Genomic DNA, 19,764 nt, shown 5'->3' with positions numbered 1-19,764 from the left:
AGGGAATTTAAGTTTTTTGGTGAAAGAAATATGTGCAGTTAAGCAAACGATGTGAAGGTAATCACTTCATCTTGATCCTTTGGGGTGACTGGGACAGTGACAACTTAGTCCACACAGGAGGAAAAGATCATGTCCCATAAGATTGGGAGGAAGGTATTTCTGGGCTGGCAAGACCCTTGAATCAAAGCTTATGACTGTGGTCCTGGGAGATCGGACCATAAAACTGCCTCCACCCTGTCTTCCATCACGAACACAGAAAAGCAGCCCCTGCCCCTGCTCACAGAGCAGCTTATCTCTACCTACCTCTGTCGTGGCATCACCACACTGTAATCCGTGTTCGGGCTACTTTTCATAGCTCTGCCTACTTCACTGAACTGGATGATCCTTGAGGACACAGCGAAGTCTTGCTGTCTGTATCCAGAAGTACCTCTCTCCTAGGGCACTGGGACATTTAATGAGGAGTTACTGGATTTATTAAAAAGAAAGGGGGAGCGGGAGGTGTCAAGTAGCTTAAGATGCCCGGAAAATGTTATTCAGACAAGCACAAGTAAATACAATTAGAGACACTAGTTTGTGATATGGAGGTTACCAAAAACATTTCTAAGTCATGCCACAAACATAGAGTATTATATCTGAAAATTACAGATTATCCTTTTCAATGCTCTCATTTTAAGGTAATAAAACTGTACCTTGTCCTGAAAACTAAGAGTTCTGGAGGAAATCCATAGAAGTCCCAATGACCATATTGTGTCAACTTTGTATTTATAAAGCAAATGAGAATTGTTCTTAGAAAAACTTCCACAGGCAGGAGCTTTTTCTTCCCAAATTACAAATGGGGAAACTGGGAATTTAAAAGGTTATGTCACTTGCCCTAAATGAGGCTTAACCACTTTTACTATTGACAGCAGAACACTAAATATTTGTGACTCTGGGGAAGCACCTTTTAACTTACAGCTTTTCCTTGACTTTTTCTTCTTACCCCCAAATGACTGTCCAAACCCGAATCTGAGGTCTCATTTCTTTCTTCACGCAGCGCCCCCAGGTTCTCGGGTATCCTCTCAGCTGAGACACTCATCCTCCCTGCTAACGTCCATTTTTTTTCTGAGTTTCCCTTAAAATACCTTCCAAAATTAGCATTTTGTTTATTTAGTCATGGACGTTTTCATCACACCTCCATTAATTTTCCAGCAGAAATGAAAAATTCTGTACGCATAATAGCAGTTTATTTCAAAACAGAGAGAACTGTTTGCATAAGAGATGGGCTCTGATGCTCCCTGAGGAAGCAGCCGCGTGACCCTGAAGTCGGCTTAGCCGCCGGTAGCAGTTCTGCCAGCCCTGGTGGGACACGTGTGAAGTCAGACCCTATAGGTGATGTCCAGCCAGTCAGACCAGGTTACACAGCCATTCATGCTTCATCCTGAAACCACTCATTTATATCAGAATGTCACCTCCTCACTCTCTCTCGTTCAAGGAACAGAAAAGTTGGCTGCGAGAAGGAACACTGAGTTTCCCGATCTTGATTTTGAGCGAGAGGTTGGCAGTTCTCTGACGGGACGTTCTGGGTCTGAAGAATCACAGCCCCCATAGCATGCACGTCATTTTTTACACCCACTTGGAGGGTTTTCAGAGGATGGGTCTCTGAATCTTTCTTCTGGGCAGCACCGCTCATCTCCTCTATTTCTCAACCGTGTAGGAGGTGGAAAACGTGTGCGTGATTCTAGCGGCCACGTTACACCTTGGAGACATTCGGTTCACTGCTCTGACCGAGGCCGACTCCGCCTTTGTGTCTGACCTCCAGCTTCTGGAACAAGGTCAGTGGGACAGACCTAACAGTAACCTCACTGATGTGCAGCTTTGCAGACTGGCCAGTGGATGGCGACACAGTACAGAAAAGTCAGGTGGAATCAACCCTTTTATGCTGGAGTGGGATTCAGTGAGGGTGGAGGAGGGGAAAAAAGAACTGTATCCTCTTTCTTCTTCTTTCTTCTTTCTGGTTATGTGAATGAATAAGATGTACGTTTATGTCACAGTAACAGTGGTGATGCTTCGGCACATAATTGGGTTTATTTATATCGTTCTAAGTATTCTCCACCCCACCCCCTGCCATCCCGTATATTTGGGGGGGCATGTTATTAGCTGAACATTTAAACAGAACACAGTTACTTCCCTTTAAAGACCTTGTCACAAGCCTCTCTCTCCCTTGAAATTGCCTTGTCAGTCACTCCCAGATTTTTTCAAAACGCCTTAAAACCACAGGTGGTCGTGACCAGCATTATCTTCACCTCATATCAAAGTAATTTAACCAGGAATTGGGAAAAAGCATTCAGGGCCATTTGTAAGGGCAGGAGGGAAAGAATCCTGCAGTGATTTAATGCAGGAGCCCTGAGAACTCATTAACGTTTCGATTCCTCTAAGCTGTTTCTCTAGCTGAATTTGCCAATTGCAGTGGTAGTTTCGTTTCTTTAATACACACATTTTCTAATGGGTCTACACAAACTCCTCAATTATAAAATACCATGTTCTCGCTGTCAAAAATATGTATTAACTTTATGCTTTCGTTTAGTGGCCGGAATGTTGCAAGTATCAACGGATGAATTGGCATCTGCTTTAACAACTGATATCCAGTATTTTAAAGGTAAGTTTTTCTGTACTTTGCCTTTCACCTCTGTGAAAGTCTTTACAGTGTTGAGAGGCCATTCTGATGAGCTGGTCACCTTTCTTAGCTAGTGACTCATTTGAGACTAATAAAGTCATCAGTCCAAGAGGATTTATTCAATTAGAACATTGGATGCGTTTGTGAATGTGGTGCCAGGCTGCCCTCTTCTGTGAAGAGCATCCTTTTCCCTCTTCCTCATCAGTCAGGATAAGAGCTGCCATTTATTGGGCACTTATGAACTGAAGGGAATTGTGGCAGGTGCTATAAATGTTGGAATTTTTAGTTCTTACAAGTTGCTAAGGGGTGGGCTTAACTATTTCCATTTTAATGAATAAGAAAACTAAGATTCAAAGAGGATAGATAACTTTGGACATCAAATCACCAGTAAATGGCATGCTTGGAATTAGACTCTAATGCCATCTGACTCCCGAGATGAATCTCTGTGCTGTAAGATCTCCACTCAATGGCAAGAGAGTGCCTTTCCTAAACGCTGTTCACTTAATCCACTATAAATCATTGCCTTACCAAGCTGCCTCTTTACTGTAATTTTGAGGACTCACCGTCCAGCTGATATTTTTTTTTCTCAAAATCACTGCTATTCTTACCTTCTGTTCCCATTGGCCCTACTTGCAGATATTTTGGTATGTGGCTTGTAAATTCTGCCTCATCCCTAGAGTTCCCTTTCCATGTTCCCAAACTTTATGGATGTCCCCATTATCCACTGAGTTGCCCAGAAGTCCTTCCTGATACTTCGCCCTCCTCCTTCTGCCCTGAGTAGATCAGCCACAAGCCAGTTCTACCCCATAAATACTTCTCATTCTCACTCTCGTCCCTTCATTTTCATCACCACTCCCTTAAACTATCTTTCTTTACTTAGATGATGGCAAGAGAATCTGATTAGTCTTTCACCTGGCCTTATCTCACTTTACCTTCCTTCCGCACTGCTTCAGGAGTAAGCTTTCTGAAATGCAAATATGATTTTCATCTATGGATAACAGCCTTTAAAGGATACTCCAACTCCTTTAGGGTAAATGTCATCCCTTTTGGAGGTCCTGAGAGGCCCTTTATTATTGAGGCCATACCTCACTTTTATGCTACATCCTCAGCCATTTTCCCACCAGTGACCTTGTATCAAGAAATACACTTTCTTGAAGTTCTCCAAAGGCATTATTCTTCCTCACAGCTTTTCTTTTTATTGAAGTAGAGTTGGTTTACACTGTTGTGTTAATTTCTGCTGTACAGCAAAGTGATTCAGTTATACCTATATATATATATATATATATATATATATATATATATATATATATAATCTTTTTCATATTCTTTTCCATTATGGTTTATCCCAGGATATTGAATATAGTTCCCTGTGCGCTACAGTAGGACCTTGTTGTTTATCCATCCTATATGTAATAATTTGCATCTGCTAACCCCAAACTCCCAACCCATCCCTCTCCCACCCCCCTCATGACTTTTTAAAGAAACAATGAACTCCCCATTAATATCTGTAATTTAATATATCCAGGCCTCCCTCCTTACTCCCCTGCCATGTGGGTGAGAACCCCACCATCACGTTGGCTCTAGAGACCTCCATCCTATAACATCACAAGTGACACCTACTTTCACCGCCACTTGGTGTGTTTCCGTCTCAGCGGCATTGAACTCATGACCGCTTGACTCTTCACGGCCTGCTGGTGCTTTTTTGTTTGTTTGTTTGATCTCAGCTTGCCTCAGAGGCGGTTCTCCTTTACCTGTACCTCTGTTGATTGAAAGCTCACTAAGCCCTCATTTCCCATGGTCAGCATCCTATTACCGGACTCCCTGTGGGTTGAGTTGCAGTGGTACCCAGGTTGGGTGAGTTGCAGTGGTACCCAGGTTGGCCGAAGCCATAGAATGTGAGCTAGATTCTCACTCCCTCTCAACTCTCCAACATAAGTGCTGGCCTAGCCTCAATCCCAAATCATCTTTACTTATTTTTTTCTTGGTTTTTTCTCTAGTCTATTCTCCACTCAAAAGGTTATCACTCAAGATTTCAATCAATCACCAGCTCTTTGAGAATAACATAGAAATTTCTACCTTAAGGCCCAATCTTGCTCCCAACCTCCTGACCCCCACTTTGGTTAGCAGGATCACTTCTTTGAAAATATTGAAAATATAACTAATTTTCCAGATGCTTTGAGGAGGACTCCGTATCCAATGCAGTGAGCCGTTATCAGAAAGCTTGTTAAGAGGGCCCTGCAAAGAGTCGGTTCCCTCACTGAAAGGAGATGATGCAGCCTGCCTGGAGGTCAAAAGCTGTGGTCAACATTTGCAGCAAATAAGATTGAAGTGTGCATGGCACTCACTTTAGAGAAATGTATTTTCATAATCATCAGCAGAGACTTTGTTTATTAGAGTCATAATATGTTTTTTAACATCTTCTGATGTACGTGGATTATGGAGGGATAAATAGGACACAGCTTGGTGGCTTCTGAACAAGGGAAAGTCTTGTGCTTATGCCTCCTCCCCTTCCTGCTCTCCCAGGAGAGATGATCACACGGCGACACACCATAGAGATGGCTGAATTTTACCGGGACCTCCTGGCCAAGTCCCTGTACAGTCGTCTATTCAGCTTTTTGGTGAATACGGTGAATTGTTACCTTCACAGTCAAGAGGAGCCCAGCAGGTAGGTGTGATGGACGCTGGTGATTACGGTGATTCCCATAATAGCGACTCAACTAGGCTCGCTCTTAAAGATGCTTCATAATCCAGTGTCACCCATAGGTTAAACTATCATTAAAACATTTCATTTTAGCGCGATGATTTTACTTCAAGGATTTGATTGACTAATTTTAAGGGATTTAAGCTCCCTCTGCCCATACGCACACCCCTGGATAAATTAATCAAATCATCTCTCGTGCATAGAGACGCAAATGTATTCTCTCTGGACTGAAGGCATTTATGGCCTTTTAATCACCAAGAAGCATAAAAAATGTATAAATCTGGGAAGAAGCACTTCAGTCCGTTGAGAAGCCCATGTCTCTCTAGAAACAATTTGATCATGTGTTTCAGCTCGGTAATTCCTCCTGTTTTCTTCACTTGTTTTGTGGATTATTTGATGAAGCATCTCTATGGTAACCATTTTGACTCCTGGCCTTAGTCATCTTTAAGGAGTAGTGTTTCAGGGCTGTTTGATCATCTAAAAATGATAGATCTTCTTGGCATCTTGTCGGTGGAAAACTTTGTTAATATTCTTGTCTCCAATAATGACCTTGGGCAGGGCAGGCCATTGGGAGCAAAATTGCATCCAGAAGTCTTTACACGTATGCTGGTCTTTGAATGAAACCTCTTGAGGATTTCTTTGTTGTCCATACAGACTTCACCAAATTCCTGAAAACGGCTCCTTTTAGAGGTTACTTGGAAAACATTAGGACTAATATGTATTAATGAGAAAGTTCTTAAATAAATCCAGATATCTCAGAAGATTTCAAGGACAAAGGCGTACTAAATTCTCATGAAAATATGCACATAAAACATCCACTGCACATTTATCAGCATGTTCAACATATAGTCTGTGACTTGAGGGTCGCTATAGCGTTACCTATGTTTTAGCAGATATACATTGATATTGGATGTGGTGAGGATTCTGGATTTTATTATTCCTTACTCCCAATTTGTGATTTCCCTTTAAATATGAAGATTATTCACAGAACAGTACTCGTAGGCTAAGACTAACAAATTAATCTTGTATAAAATCATTGGCAGCTCTGCTGAAGTTGACATTGAAAAAATTAACAAATAAATCCAGCTGCACGTAAAAACTTATAGAAAATTTCCATTTGCCATTTAAATCTTACAGAGCCTTAAATTATATAAATGAAAAAACTTATACAGAGTCAAGATCTTTGACTGCACACAGAGAAAATGAAAACATAAACCTTGGAAAACACATTACTTCCCTTTCAGTGGGAATATTGTGTCATCGTGCAAATTTATGATATGAGTCTTATCTTTATGCTTCTTTACTAAGCAAATGAATAAGGACAAGGATTATTGAAAAATTAGAGGTGGATTAATGTATCATAAGTTTAACTTCTAAAAGACAGTTTTCTCATTTGAGTCATAACTCCCATGTTTTCTTCTCTATTTCTCCCATGGGTCACCCAAACCTGAATTTAAATCCAAAAATAATGCAAAGAAAGGTTATGTTTGCAGTATTTCTAATTCACGGAAATTCACGGAAAGCTTAAAGATTTGCAGATTTACAGACCCATTTCCTAAGTCACAGAGAAGTCTCAAAATTTGTATAAACTTAGAATAAGCTTTTATTGTTTATGAATTCCCCAATTTCTTTTGGAAATTTTATAATTGTATTAGAAAAGATTATATTAAAAAATATATATATTCCTGTGGTTAACATGGGCAGGCACCCTTGATGTTGATGGGAAATATTTTTCACACTATGTAATTTTTGTAAAATTTGCAAGAGAGAATAAATATAAATAAGATATACTCTCACAAGTTATAAAGGGAAGACAAGTGAAATTTAAGCAGATGACATGTTTGTTCTTAGAATGCTGGGTTCATTTTCTGGATTATAGCAAAATAGGTAAAATATAAATAATGTTACACATTTTACAAAATTCTACTTCTTCTACCTAGATTCCAAATAGGTTTATCATCCTTGTGATTGTGAAATGAGATAGAGATTCTTGCTAAGGTGTAGCGAATAATAATAACTTAAAAATGTTCAAATGATAAATAATTTTTGCATCTCCTAAAATTGGACCTGTTTCACAATTGCTGCACTTACATTCCCAGGATTGAATTATCAGTGTTAAATTTGAAATTATTATTTTTCCTGAATTGAGGTCTTCAGTAGACTTTTGGTGTAAACTTGCCTATTGCAGAGGCACCTGTAAGTTAAGAGAGTCTTGAACAGGCAGAGGGGTTGTGGAAACTTCGGGAGACATCTCCAAATGTCTTCAGGCACGGAAACCTACAGTTTATTTTAACTCATTTTTATCATGAGTTCTGACTGCAGTGGTTTATATATACGGGGACACTTGAGAAATATAACCTATGGAACAATCCCCTTTTTATCATAGAAGCACCCTAACAATAAGTAGACTGAAGGTTATAAATAGATGAAGTTTAGGAGGTAACTCACTAGAGGGGTATTGGAGATACCCTTTACTTATTCATTCATTCATTTATTCATTGATGGCTGCATGATCTGAAATCCACATTTTTGGAGAGCACAATTTGGCATGCAAATATAATACAGTAAATAAACTGAGTTTCAAGCATACATATGGAGATTTTTTTTGTTTGTCACTGAGCCTTCGGGGTCTTACATATGCTTATACTATATTACATTCTTTTGATATTTTAGTTGAGCTAAACATAAACATGTTAGTAATTTATGATTAATTACATTCTGCTTCAATGAATTATAGAAACTTTGGGAGAGTTCTCCAACTGTCTTCAGATACCAAACCCTACGATTAATTTCAACTCATTTTTATCCTGAGTTCTCCTGTGTCCAAGCCTGTTCCTTTGGACGGCACCTGATTGCAAGAACTTTGGTTGGTTTCCAGGACTATCTGAGGATAAAAGAGGTCACACAAGGCTGTCTGCACAGTGCCTGACACAACCAGAGTGGTTTTGCTACAGTAAAATCTTCGTGGTCGTGGCTGGAAAGAAGGCTTCCCAGTTTATGGCTGTTTATTGTGGAGAAATGAGGACTAAGAAAAAATGCAGAAGGAGGCCATGGTAGAAACCCTAGATACAGTCCAGTCTCTTCGTTTTCCGTTGCTTCGGTAATCTCGGTTGTTTGGAGAGTAGCAGATAAAGGAAATAATTTGTTCTTTAAGAATATGAATGCCACTACTCATGCACACTGCTGGGTAGTTTTGTTTTAAAATTCACATATCAATGCAGTGATTTAATTCCTGAAATCGGATATTTTTGGCATCTTATCCTGTTTCTAAATTCACATGGTTTAATTATAAGAAAATGATTTTGTAAGTCAGTATGGAATGTCCTAGGCGTCCAGAAAGATTTCCATCAGCTTATTGCCACGTGGCGCGGGCGTTCCACAGCAGTCTGGCTGAGTCATCGTAAAGGATGGAGATCTTAATAGTAGGGCCTGATGTCTCACAACTGACAACTCACTCTCTGAAATGAGACAAAAGTGCATGTGCAGAAGGATGTGAATTTAAGGTCCTGTCGGGGTGTCAGGCGAGCACGGTCCTCTCCAGCATCTGACAGCATCAGGTGCATCTAAATGCATGTAGCGAATCTGCACTAATAAGATCGGAACAATCAATTTCATATTCATATTCAGAAAAATGACACTTCTTCATAGGTGAGACTTGCTATTCGCTCTTAATTAGAGGCAACAAATGTTTCATATAGGGAAAAAGTAAGATAGCCTTGAAGAATCTGAAGGCTGGTTTACTCTGTTGGGTAGTCCGTATCTGGTCTAAATACTGCCTTCCTGAATGGCAGAGAAGGCTGATCTCTACCTTGATGCTCTGAAATGAATGTAAGGTGAATTAGCCGGGTTAAGGGGATTTACGGCTTAAGTTTTCATTTGGGAATTCTCCTTAGTTTTGTTCTGCTGAGAATTCAGTTTGTATACTGTTAGTTATGAATAGTTAGTGGTGTGTATGCACGTTTGTTGAATTTCCAAGGATTTTAAACAGAAGAGAGTGTTTTGCTGTATATTATATTGAAATGATATCCAAGTTTCTTATGATTTCCATTTGTTTCTCATTGATGCAATCAGGTAGCACTTAATGTACTTACAGAATGTTATAATGTATTTGGACCTTTTTTTAGGTCGAAGTCCAATTTGAGAATCTGATGAATGGCATAAACTCACACACAGTTTTCCATATAATTTGGGGGAACTTATAGGCTCTCCCCTCAAAGAAATAAATGTTCCTGGACTGTATTAACTTCTCAATTTGTTGATTAAACAAGTTAATACATTCTGAAATAATACCGCCAATGTGGTTCATAGTCCCCTGGTAGTTCTTGAGGATTTTTAAGTCAAATTATTTTTTTTGTAATGATTTTGTTGTTGACCTTTTCTTAAATAGAAAATTATCTTTTTAATTTTAGATAAAATCTGTGATTTTTAAAAACCTACACTGAGATACCACCTGATAGACGAGTAACGTAATTTTTACTACACTAATATGACAGTAAGAATGTTAATCTTTTTAAGATTATTTTCAGCGGATTAGATTTGCAGCTCTAAGCGAGCATTTGTCAAGGATCTCATCCATCAGAGACAGGAAGTCAGTATCTTAGTTTATGAAGCTCTAGGGGCCTGAAGGTGGAGCATCGTCCTCTGCACTGCAGGCAAACCATCAACAATATCTCCTGGATTATGGTTTATACCCACACCGTTTGCATAGATCACCTATAAGTACTTTACCTAGCATCTTAGGACAGTTTTCAAATTCCATCTATAGGTTGTTTTTGCTTTTTGTGCCAGGGGATTTGTCATGATTTCTGTACCATCTCGTATTTCCCAGGATGAAAAAGCCTGAAATTCAAATCAAGGATGTGTGTGTGTGTGTGTGTGTGTGTGTGATTATTTTCTTCTTAAATTATTTAACCAAAAGGCTTTTTAAAAAAAGTCAGATGCCATCTATGACTTTTTAAAAGAACTAGATTGTAGCCATAAATAGTTATAAATGGTTCTTACAAAAGTATAATTTGTTTTATCTTTTGCAAGGAAATGAGGTCCGTCAGGTTAACTCTTTGAGTTGAAAATTTGAGGATTAATCTCCTCCAATGGTGGCAGTCATTGGGCGCATCCCAGGTGATGAAAATCGCCCATTATTGGGACTTGAAATTCTCAAAACGACCTAAGCGCTTAAGCCCCCCAACCGGAATCCCGCCCTGCTTCCTTATAGATGGTCACCTTCGCCTTAGCTGAGGGCTCACCGTCATTCTCTCCAACAGGAAGGGTTAAGGTGAGCAGTGTTTCCCTCCTTCCTGAGTCAGATGGTGAGGAAAGATTTTATTGAAAAGAAGCCACACGATTTGTCAGATGTCTGCATGGCCCTACCCCCAACCCCGCCCTGCCAGATCTGTAATGGAACTTGTGTAGTTGTCACCTAACTCCAGATTTAGGTATTTTTTACTCCCTGCGACTGTCCGCATCATTGACTAGCTGGTCTGTATGAATTCTCGTTAGTTCAGGGCGGGGCTCAGTGGGGCTCTGTGACCGCTGCAAAGCAGAGGGATGTCAAAATTAAATACTTTTGCCAACCCACACACCACTCTCCCAGTCCGCTCAAGGAGTCTCAGTGAGGGGGAGTTTGTAATCCTCCCCAGGATTTTAGGGGCTGCAATAGGTTAGGAAACTATCTAAATGGTAAACCCGGTGATAAGAAAGTGAAGTGTGGAGAAAATGTCTAGAAATTAAATGTTTTTTTCACTGTTATTTTGATAAGAAAATTGGAAATTAATTTCCCAAAGAGAACATCTGAGCATACGATATATTTAACATCACTTGAGAATCCTAAGTAAAAGCTCATTCTCTGTCTCTCATTCGATATATATTTTATAAACTGTTAGTAAAAGTTCGAAAAAGGTCATGGAGATTATCTGTCCTCATTTCAGACACAAAAGTCCAAAGTGAAACCTGAAGGAGGGACTGAATGTGTAAATAAATCTGATTAAAACCCAAATATTTACTTATTAGTTTCAACTTTCCCCCTTAGCACTTTACTAAAATGATTATAAAGATTTAAGTTCTTTGATGGATATTACAAGTCAAAAAGAAAGATAATCTAAAAATTTATACCAACAGTCCATACGTAATTAAGAGTTGGTAAAATATTTTCTACATTGCCTTATTAATTATAATGTAAAGTACTTAATTCTTAATAAATGAATTTATATCATTAATTCCCAAATGCCTTATAGAAATACTAAAACAGCTGCTGTGCATTTGTGAGAGAATGAAAATAGACATTCAATTTTTTTCCATTTATTGTGTGATATCTTTCTTCATTAACTGTATTTGAGGGGGTGAAAGCTTTAATAATCAAGAAGAGTACAAAGGGTTATAGGCAAGTCTTACCTATTATCTAACATGTTTAACGTTTGTCACTTTTGCTTCCGATGTTTTTTAATGGAAAAGAAATAGAAAATTGCAGCTAAAAGCTGAAGTTACTTTTGTTTATCTACATAAGTCGATTCCTCTCCTTCCTGCCCAGAGACAACAATATCATCAATTCTGTGTAAATTTTCCACAGTTTTAAAAATTAATCTAGATATTGGTGTTTCATAACAAGTATATGACACTGTGAGTCATTAAAGAAATGCTATCATAGAGTACATTTTACGCTGTACTTCCCTTTTTAACTCCACATAGTTTTTGAGATTTAACTATATTGATAGGTAATGAGCTAATTAATTCTTTGTAACTGCTGCACTAATTCCCCTGAAGAGAAACCACAATACCCTCATCTATTTCCTTTTAGATGGACACTTATGTCTGTTTTCATTTCAATTACAGTGTCATATCCTGCGATATATGTTTAGAATTTTCCCTGGGGTATATATTTAGTAGCAGAATTGTGGGGAGAATATTAATTTACATTTCCCTGATTACAAGTGAGGTTGTACATGGCAATGCAGATTCTACACTGCCCGGTGGTGATGTGCTCATATGTGTATGGTGATATTTGTTCAGTTATATACAATGACCTGACTTTAGGGACTTGCCATAGACATTCTTTTCCTATTCCAAGGTCATCTTACATTTTTTCCTAAACCTTTAGGTTTTCAATACATCGGGAATTTATTTTTGTTTATATGAGAAATTGATATAATGTTATATTTTAGATGGATATTCAACTATCCCTATCCCATTTATTAGAAATGCTTTTTCACCTCCTCCTGATGTTTAATCTATTTGACTAAAACTGTATCAATAATATATTGTTTTAATAAGTTCTCATAATAAGTTCTTACTTTTCTTATTTGTTTTGGTTATCTCTGGATCTTTATTTTTGCATATGAATTTTATAGTCATTTTGACTTAGTCCATAAAAGAAATTCATTTGGGATTTTGATGAGAACTACATTTAGAGATTAATTTGGGGAGAATTGGCCTTTTTAGACTGTTGATTCTTTGCTTCCGTAAATATGATCTATATTTCTTTCTGCGTACATTCTTTTATTTCTGAAATATGTTTGTGTTTTTTCTATCAATTTCTTGCACACTTCTATTTGATTATTTTCTAAGTACTTTGTACTTTCTCTTGCTATGTTGAGTGCTATTTTTCTATTATATTTTAATTTGTTTATTGGGATACTTAATCTTGAGTTTCATATGTTGATCTTATATCAGGAAACCCTGCTGACTTTTCTTATTAGTTCTAAAAATTTTCCTGTGGAATATCATAATGTAAATGATCATAATTATCTTTTTTGTCTTCCTTGTCATTTATGTCTTCTATTTCTTCTTATTTTATTGCATTGGCTAGCACTGCCAATACAATGTTGAAAATTTGTGGTGATAGTAGATATTCTTGTCTTGTTTCCCAATTAATGTAATACCTCTAAATATTTGTCAGTAAGTAATCTGTTTATGTAGAGTTCCAGTAGATAATCTTTGCTAAATGTTTTCAACCATAGATGGATGCTGTTTCATTGAATGTTTTTCTTTTATCTATTAAGATTATTTCTCCTTTTCTTAGCTTATGTGGCAAATTTTATTGATGTATGTTTTTTGATGTCGAGTAATTCTTCATTTTTGGTGTAAACCCTATTTGGTCATGATGAACTGAATTCAATTTTCTAGTCATTATTATGGATGTTTGCATTTATTTTCATTAGTGAGATAAGATTTTATTTATTTGTTATATAATCTTTTTTGCTATTACGTCTATGTTAAAGAGTAAGCTGAGAGCAATTCTGTTTTTCTTCTCTTCTAAAATGGTTTGTGTTAAATGAAGATGATATATGCCTTGAATGTCTGGTGGAATTCTCCCTAAAAATTTTTGGAGAGGTGAAGGGAGAATTCACCTATGAATACTATCCTAAAATTTATAGGTCTAATCAGATTATTTTCTTTCTTTTTAAAGTCATATATATTCTAGACAGTTGTCCACTTTAAGATTTTAAATGTATTCACCAACTAAATCACAGTTTTGTTTTATTTATAATCCTCCAATCAATATCTCTTATAATTCTAGTTTGACAACTTTACATTCCTGACATTCTTTATTTATGCCTTTGCTCCAGTATCATTGGTAAGTCTTGCCTGAAATTTGCCTGTAAGAATTATTTATTTTCAAAAATCAATTTATTTTTCTTGTTGTCATTTCTCATGTTTATGTTATTTATTTTTACTAAGCTCTGCAGTTTTAGGATACCCTATTTTGACTTTCTTTGAAATTTTCTCCTTTTTTTTTTTATCTGACTTCCTGACTGGAATGTTTGTTTCATACTTTCTGATGATTATGTTGACCCTGAACCTATAAAGTATCTCCTGAGTACCTCTTAGTGCATTCCAGGTGATTTATATGTAGCACTTCCTTCGTTTGTTTAGTTCTAAATATGTTGTCTTTATTTTTATTTCAGAGATGAAATAACAAGCAGTTTGTCAGAAAAATAAGTTTTGCACACCATATTTTTCCCTCCTTCATCCAAATTGGGGAACTTTTTCCCATTAAATAATGATATTTCCCAGGGGGCTTGCCTTTCCCTGACACCTATGGGGTCTGCCTCGGGGCGGGGGGAGGGGAGGAAGCACCAGAGTGCTTATAACTAAAATAACTTTTTCCATTTTTAATAAAATGCCAAAAATATCAAAAAAAATAATGATATTTCTTTGATTCTTATGAATATGGTACGAGTGACTTCTATTTCTGCATAGACATTTAAACCATGGTGCTTATTGTCATGACAACCAAAACTACACAATTTAGCAAAATATCTAAGACAAAACCTGCTTTCTAAATAATTCTCCTTCTGCTTCATTTCGTTACCAAAACACCCATATGTGTAATGATTTCCTAAAGAGCTAAGAACCTTTTCTCTGTAATTGCACATTTGCTTTTCATTTTTTTGTGAGATACTTTTTTTTCAAATAGAAGGATCCAGAGAAATAAAAAATATGAGAGGTTTACCAAAGTAGCATGTATATTATATTACTCAAAAATTAAATATTACATAATAAATACAAAATGATGGTTAAAAATTTACCACCCTTATTATAAAAATTACCACATACTATGGACACAATAATGGTTAAGTATAAATATTAATCATGATAATGTGATAAATTGTTTCAAGAGTAGTGCAGCTTTTTTTTTTTTTTTTTTTTTTTTTTTAGTGCCGCTTATTGAACCAATGAAGAGCTATGTATTTTTCCCTTAAGTGCATGTTTTTAGGCGATGGGAGGAAAAAAAGAGATTTCTTTCAGATCTATGAGAATATGGCATTTTTAGTATTGAACAGTAGTGTTTTTCCTTTTTGATAATGGCTATTATGCGATTTGCAAATATTATTTGAGAGTCAAATAGATTCAGTGTACTGTGTAAGAAATTCAGTGATTTATAAGGCTAATACAAACCCGCGAGCATTCTTCTCTAGCTCTTTCTTGAGCCAAGAGTGCAGAGGCTAAAGCTTGTATATTTTATACAAAGGATAAAATTCATCGCATTGCTGGCCGTGCCCACGCTCTTGTTTCATTTCTCACTGGGGAAATGCATTTGGCCTCTTTTCAACCCCCTGATACCCTGCCCTGCTGGATAGAGTTAACCAAATCTGTATTTATTATGCTCCTCTGTGCCTGTCATTTGAGCGTCGTGGCAGTTCTGCCAAAATAAATAACGCCGCCATGCAGCTCAGAGATGAGAGCAGGGTGTCCCATTCTGGGTCTTGGTGACCCTGCCGCTCCCTGAAGAAAACACCAGGAAGCAAATGTCAGTCCCACAATTTAAATATTGTTTGCCTTTTCCTAATATAATTTTCTCATTGAGAAGGATAGGCTTTTCAGCGAAAGGACATTTTTAGTTTTTGTCAGCTGCACGCTTTTAACTTTTCTCTCTTCTCTTCTTCTCTCTTATTAAAAATACATTTTCCAAGCAGACGGGAGAAGTGGGGAAGGTGCATTTATTGTGGTTATGGTTTACTGGATGTTACCTGTAAGTGAGCCGGGCTTTGAGCTGGAGATTATTACATTTAATATTGACATTAGCATGAGGCAGGAATTATTGTCTCCCCTCTTCAGATAAGGAAACCAGAGTTCAGAGAGGTTGAGTAAGTGGCCCAAGTCACACAGCCAGGAAGAAGTGGTAGATTTGGAGTATGAACCCCACTATGTCAGACTTGAAACCTGAGTTTTTCCAAAAATGTCTCCCACATTGAAACGGTCAGAAAATGATTTTAAAAAACATAGTTTTAAAGCTACCTTTAAAAAATATAAATGATTTCTTTATTTCCCCCAAAAATTATTATTTAAAGTTTAACATATCTATATATCAACGTGTCCCTGAGGGTAAGACTGTCCTCTGTTCTTTGTATCTGGGTCTCTAGCACCCGGCAGAGTGCTCTGCAAAAGTAGGTGCTCAGTACATATCCATTCAAAAGGTGAGTGAGCTAATAAATAAAGTAGTTAAAAAGCCACGCTCAAGTGAAGAAGTGTTGGTAGATTGCAAAAATGGCCCCAACTGCTTCTTCTCTGCATCCATGCCCTGTCCAATACAGCTTTGACGCTTCTCTTATCAAGAGTTTAGGTCTGTTTTCACTTCCTTCGAATTTGAGCTGCCCTTGTGACTCGCTGTAGCCAAGAGAATACAGCAAAAATGATGGCATGCCAGCTCTAAGGCCTTGCACTAGTCTAAGATCCCGGTCATCGCCACTCGCGCGTAAGCCCGGGCTCTCCCGCGGATAGCGAGAGCCACTGTTAGCCAGCCAGGAGCCGGCCAACCCCAAGGCATTTAGCGGAGGAGGTTATCCTGGACCTGCCAACCCCCCCGCCAGGCCACCCACGCTGACAAAAGGACTTAGAACCATAATAAGTACTTCATGTTTTTGGGCACTGAGTTTTGGGGTGGCTGGTTACCCAGCAATATCCACTTGCTACAAGTCACTATCTAATTAATTTAACTTTGAACCACAAGTTGTGAGCACATATACTTGAAGGTGATTGCTGGAAAGACAGGTGTCCATTTCATAGGTGGTTTGAGGGATTCTGAGATGATCTCCCATCCCAGTACTTTCACACTCTCTCTCCATCATCTTCTGGGGGGCAGTAAAGTCATAAACCTTTGGGTAATAAGAATTTATGATTTTCAAACCTTACTATTAAATTGCAAAGGTATCCTGAAGTGCTCTTTAAAATCTTAAAGAGCAGAAACCCCATAAAAAGGGGAGGAGGGCAGTGTGTTCAAAGAGAATTATTATGAAGGGAGAAAAGGAACCCTATTAAGAAAAGCATGATAATTTTGCAGCTGTGTAGCAAATCAGCAGACCTACACAATATTGTATGTAATTAAATCTTAGTGAAGCTGGTGAAAAAAAAGAAAAGTATGATAAGTGAAAAATGAAACAGCACTTTTTACTGTAGTTTACAACTAGTGGGTTGAAATGTTATGTAGATCTCATGTTTTGTGTATGTGTTATGTATGTTCAAGTACACCGTAGTTAATTTATGAATACAGCAACTTTATCTTTTAGCTGGGTTTTAATTTTTTAAAAGGGTGATAGAAATCAAGAGATCTGGATTTCTATTCTGAGCCTGACACAACATTAATGAAATTGTTAGTAAGACATTTATGTCTTGTGAATATTAATTTTCTCAGTCTCTGAAACTGTGATAATCACATTTCATTTACCTACAAATGGAGCCTTGGCTTATCTCTCTGGCTTGGTTTTGCTTTCAGGACCTGTGAGTCTGTGATTCCTGGTCAGGGTATTTTGGAAGATGTCAGCCCCATCCAAATACCTGGTGGCTCACTGCTTCATGCCAGGGGGTGAACTCTGAGTCAGCCCCCTCCAACACAAGTTATGCTAAAATGCATCAGAGTCAATGGATCCTTGAGTCTTAGTAGAACTGGTAGTACCACTATTAATAGGTGAAATTTAAGGGCTGCAGATCAGATCACACCTGCAAATTCTCACAACCATGCCTGGATTAGTTCACCTCTTCCAGTGGCTCTAGCCTAACAAGACCAAGCTCCAGAGAAGGTCAAGACCTCCAGGGAGGGTCAAGACTTCTGCCTGTGTTGCAGGTCTCATCCACAAGTATTTGTGGCAATGCATGGCTGGCTTTCTCTGCAGAATAGCATGTGCCTGCTAGCACTTGCCCACCCGTTCACATAGGGCATTCACACGTAGGGGGCACTCCCCTCCCCATAATTAGTACTCATCCCTTTTCTGCAAAGATCACAGAAACTGCAGATGAAGTGCTCTGATGGCATTCTGCAAACTACTCCCACCCAACCTACCTGGTTTACCCACCCCTATGGGATCCTGCCTTTACTCTGCCTGCCAAACCAGACCCACCCAATTGGGTTTTATACCTTTTGAGTTTCCCTGCGTCTATCCAGAGCATCCCCTGCCTGACCTTGGCCATATACCTTGACTCACAATCTCCCCTGTGAACCTCGGGCTTGTCTAAAGCCAAAACATGACCTTCAAATACACCTTCAGAGTTCACTCTTCTTTCAAGCCTGTCCTCTATTTGATGCACGTGGGTCCTTTGGATCAGGTGGCATGGATCTCCCAAACACTCGGGGTCAACCTGATCTGAGTTCTGAACCCTGCTGTTGTATTTTGTCTTGCCGTCATCTACCGACTGACACAGACCAAAAGGAAAGGAGACATATCTGCTTGATATGAGACTGAAATATACATTTCCTGGAAAAGACAAATAAGCTACAGAATTCCCACGTCTTCGTATAGGTTTTTATTTTGACAGTTGACAATTTACAAAAGGTCATTCAAAAGCGATGATACAGGATCCTAGATTAGAGGCATATGGATGTAACACCGCTTGTTATTGTTTGGCATGTAGAATATGGTTGATCCCTGACCTTGAAACAGCAAGGATAATGCACAAGTAACCTACAGCTGAGTTGATTTCACGTGGTTGCTTTGTTTTTCTTCTTTGAAAAGCTTTCAGGCATGGTGTGCTTCTTTGGTTGATGTGTCCCCGAAGGAAATCCATCACCCCTCCTTACACCTACATACATCAGTAACACGGAACCTCCCTCTAGCTTCTCTCTGACTCACTTATCCAGAGAATTGGTTGAACACAAGAACTTACTTTTCTTTATTTTTGTTGGAGGGACTAAGGGCACTAGTCTGAAGGCATCCCCAAGAAATACAACTCTGCTTTCAAAGAGTCAGCAGACATGGGAGGAGGTTAGATACAAATCTCAGACACAAATGCAAACAATAGTGGCATAAACACTGCTGTGATCATATTCACCTGCGAGAAGAATGTATTTCCATCTCAACCTCAGGGTCGCTCAAACATCTTGCTTGTAATTTTCTTTCCTACTCATGTCTTTATATTAATAAATGAAGCTTGAGCCTCTTATAGGAGCCAAGGTCAACCATAGGAAGGGTCACTGTTCTAACATCATGGCGGATGGGGCAGTACCAAGTAAGCATGCATTTGAGTGCTTCTCCTTTAACAAATATTCAACCCCAGATCTCTCTGTCCCATAGTTGTGATCCTACTGAGCGTACCATCTTCTTACTGTTTCATTGAGGGCTAACAAGGCTGAAGTGCACGTGTTCTGTAGAGTTCAGTGCATTTTACATACGCAACCTGGCGCGTCACCCCCCACCACAGAGCGAGATGTGGACTCTTCCTCCGCCCACTGGTTTACGTCTGGCTTCTTTTGCTGAATGTTACTTATGTGAGATGCGTCTACAATGTTGAGTGCAGCAGTAACCCATCCTTATTCTACTTCCAAGTAGTGTTCCTTTGTAAAAACGTGCATGGACATACCACTAGTTAGTTCCGTATTCAACTACTGATGGGCACTTTGGTTGTCTCCAGTTTTGGGCTCTATAGATAAGAAGCCATGTACGTTCCCATGCATGACTTCTAGGGGACAGGCACTCATTGCCCTGGA

General features: G+C 38.5%; 1 protein-coding gene across 1 annotated transcript in view; it reads left to right on the top strand.

The window, feature by feature from the left end:
• Window positions 1–19,764, top strand: part of MYO16 (myosin XVI) — a 545,489-nt gene that overhangs the window by 344,263 nt on the left and 181,462 nt on the right. Inside the window, exons 18-20 of the mRNA XM_057532523.1 lie at window positions 1,694–1,811; window positions 2,564–2,635; window positions 5,177–5,318. Of these exons, the coding sequence (XP_057388506.1) occupies window positions 1,694–1,811; window positions 2,564–2,635; window positions 5,177–5,318 (332 nt within the window). The remainder of the gene's footprint in view (window positions 1–1,693; window positions 1,812–2,563; window positions 2,636–5,176; window positions 5,319–19,764) is intronic.

Source organism: Balaenoptera acutorostrata, chromosome 18 (assembly GCF_949987535.1).
Source record: "Balaenoptera acutorostrata chromosome 18, mBalAcu1.1, whole genome shotgun sequence".
Taxonomy (NCBI): domain Eukaryota; kingdom Metazoa; phylum Chordata; class Mammalia; order Artiodactyla; family Balaenopteridae; genus Balaenoptera; species Balaenoptera acutorostrata.
The sequence above is the reverse complement of the archived record's forward strand: the minus strand, read 5'-3'. Positions and strand labels throughout refer to the sequence as shown.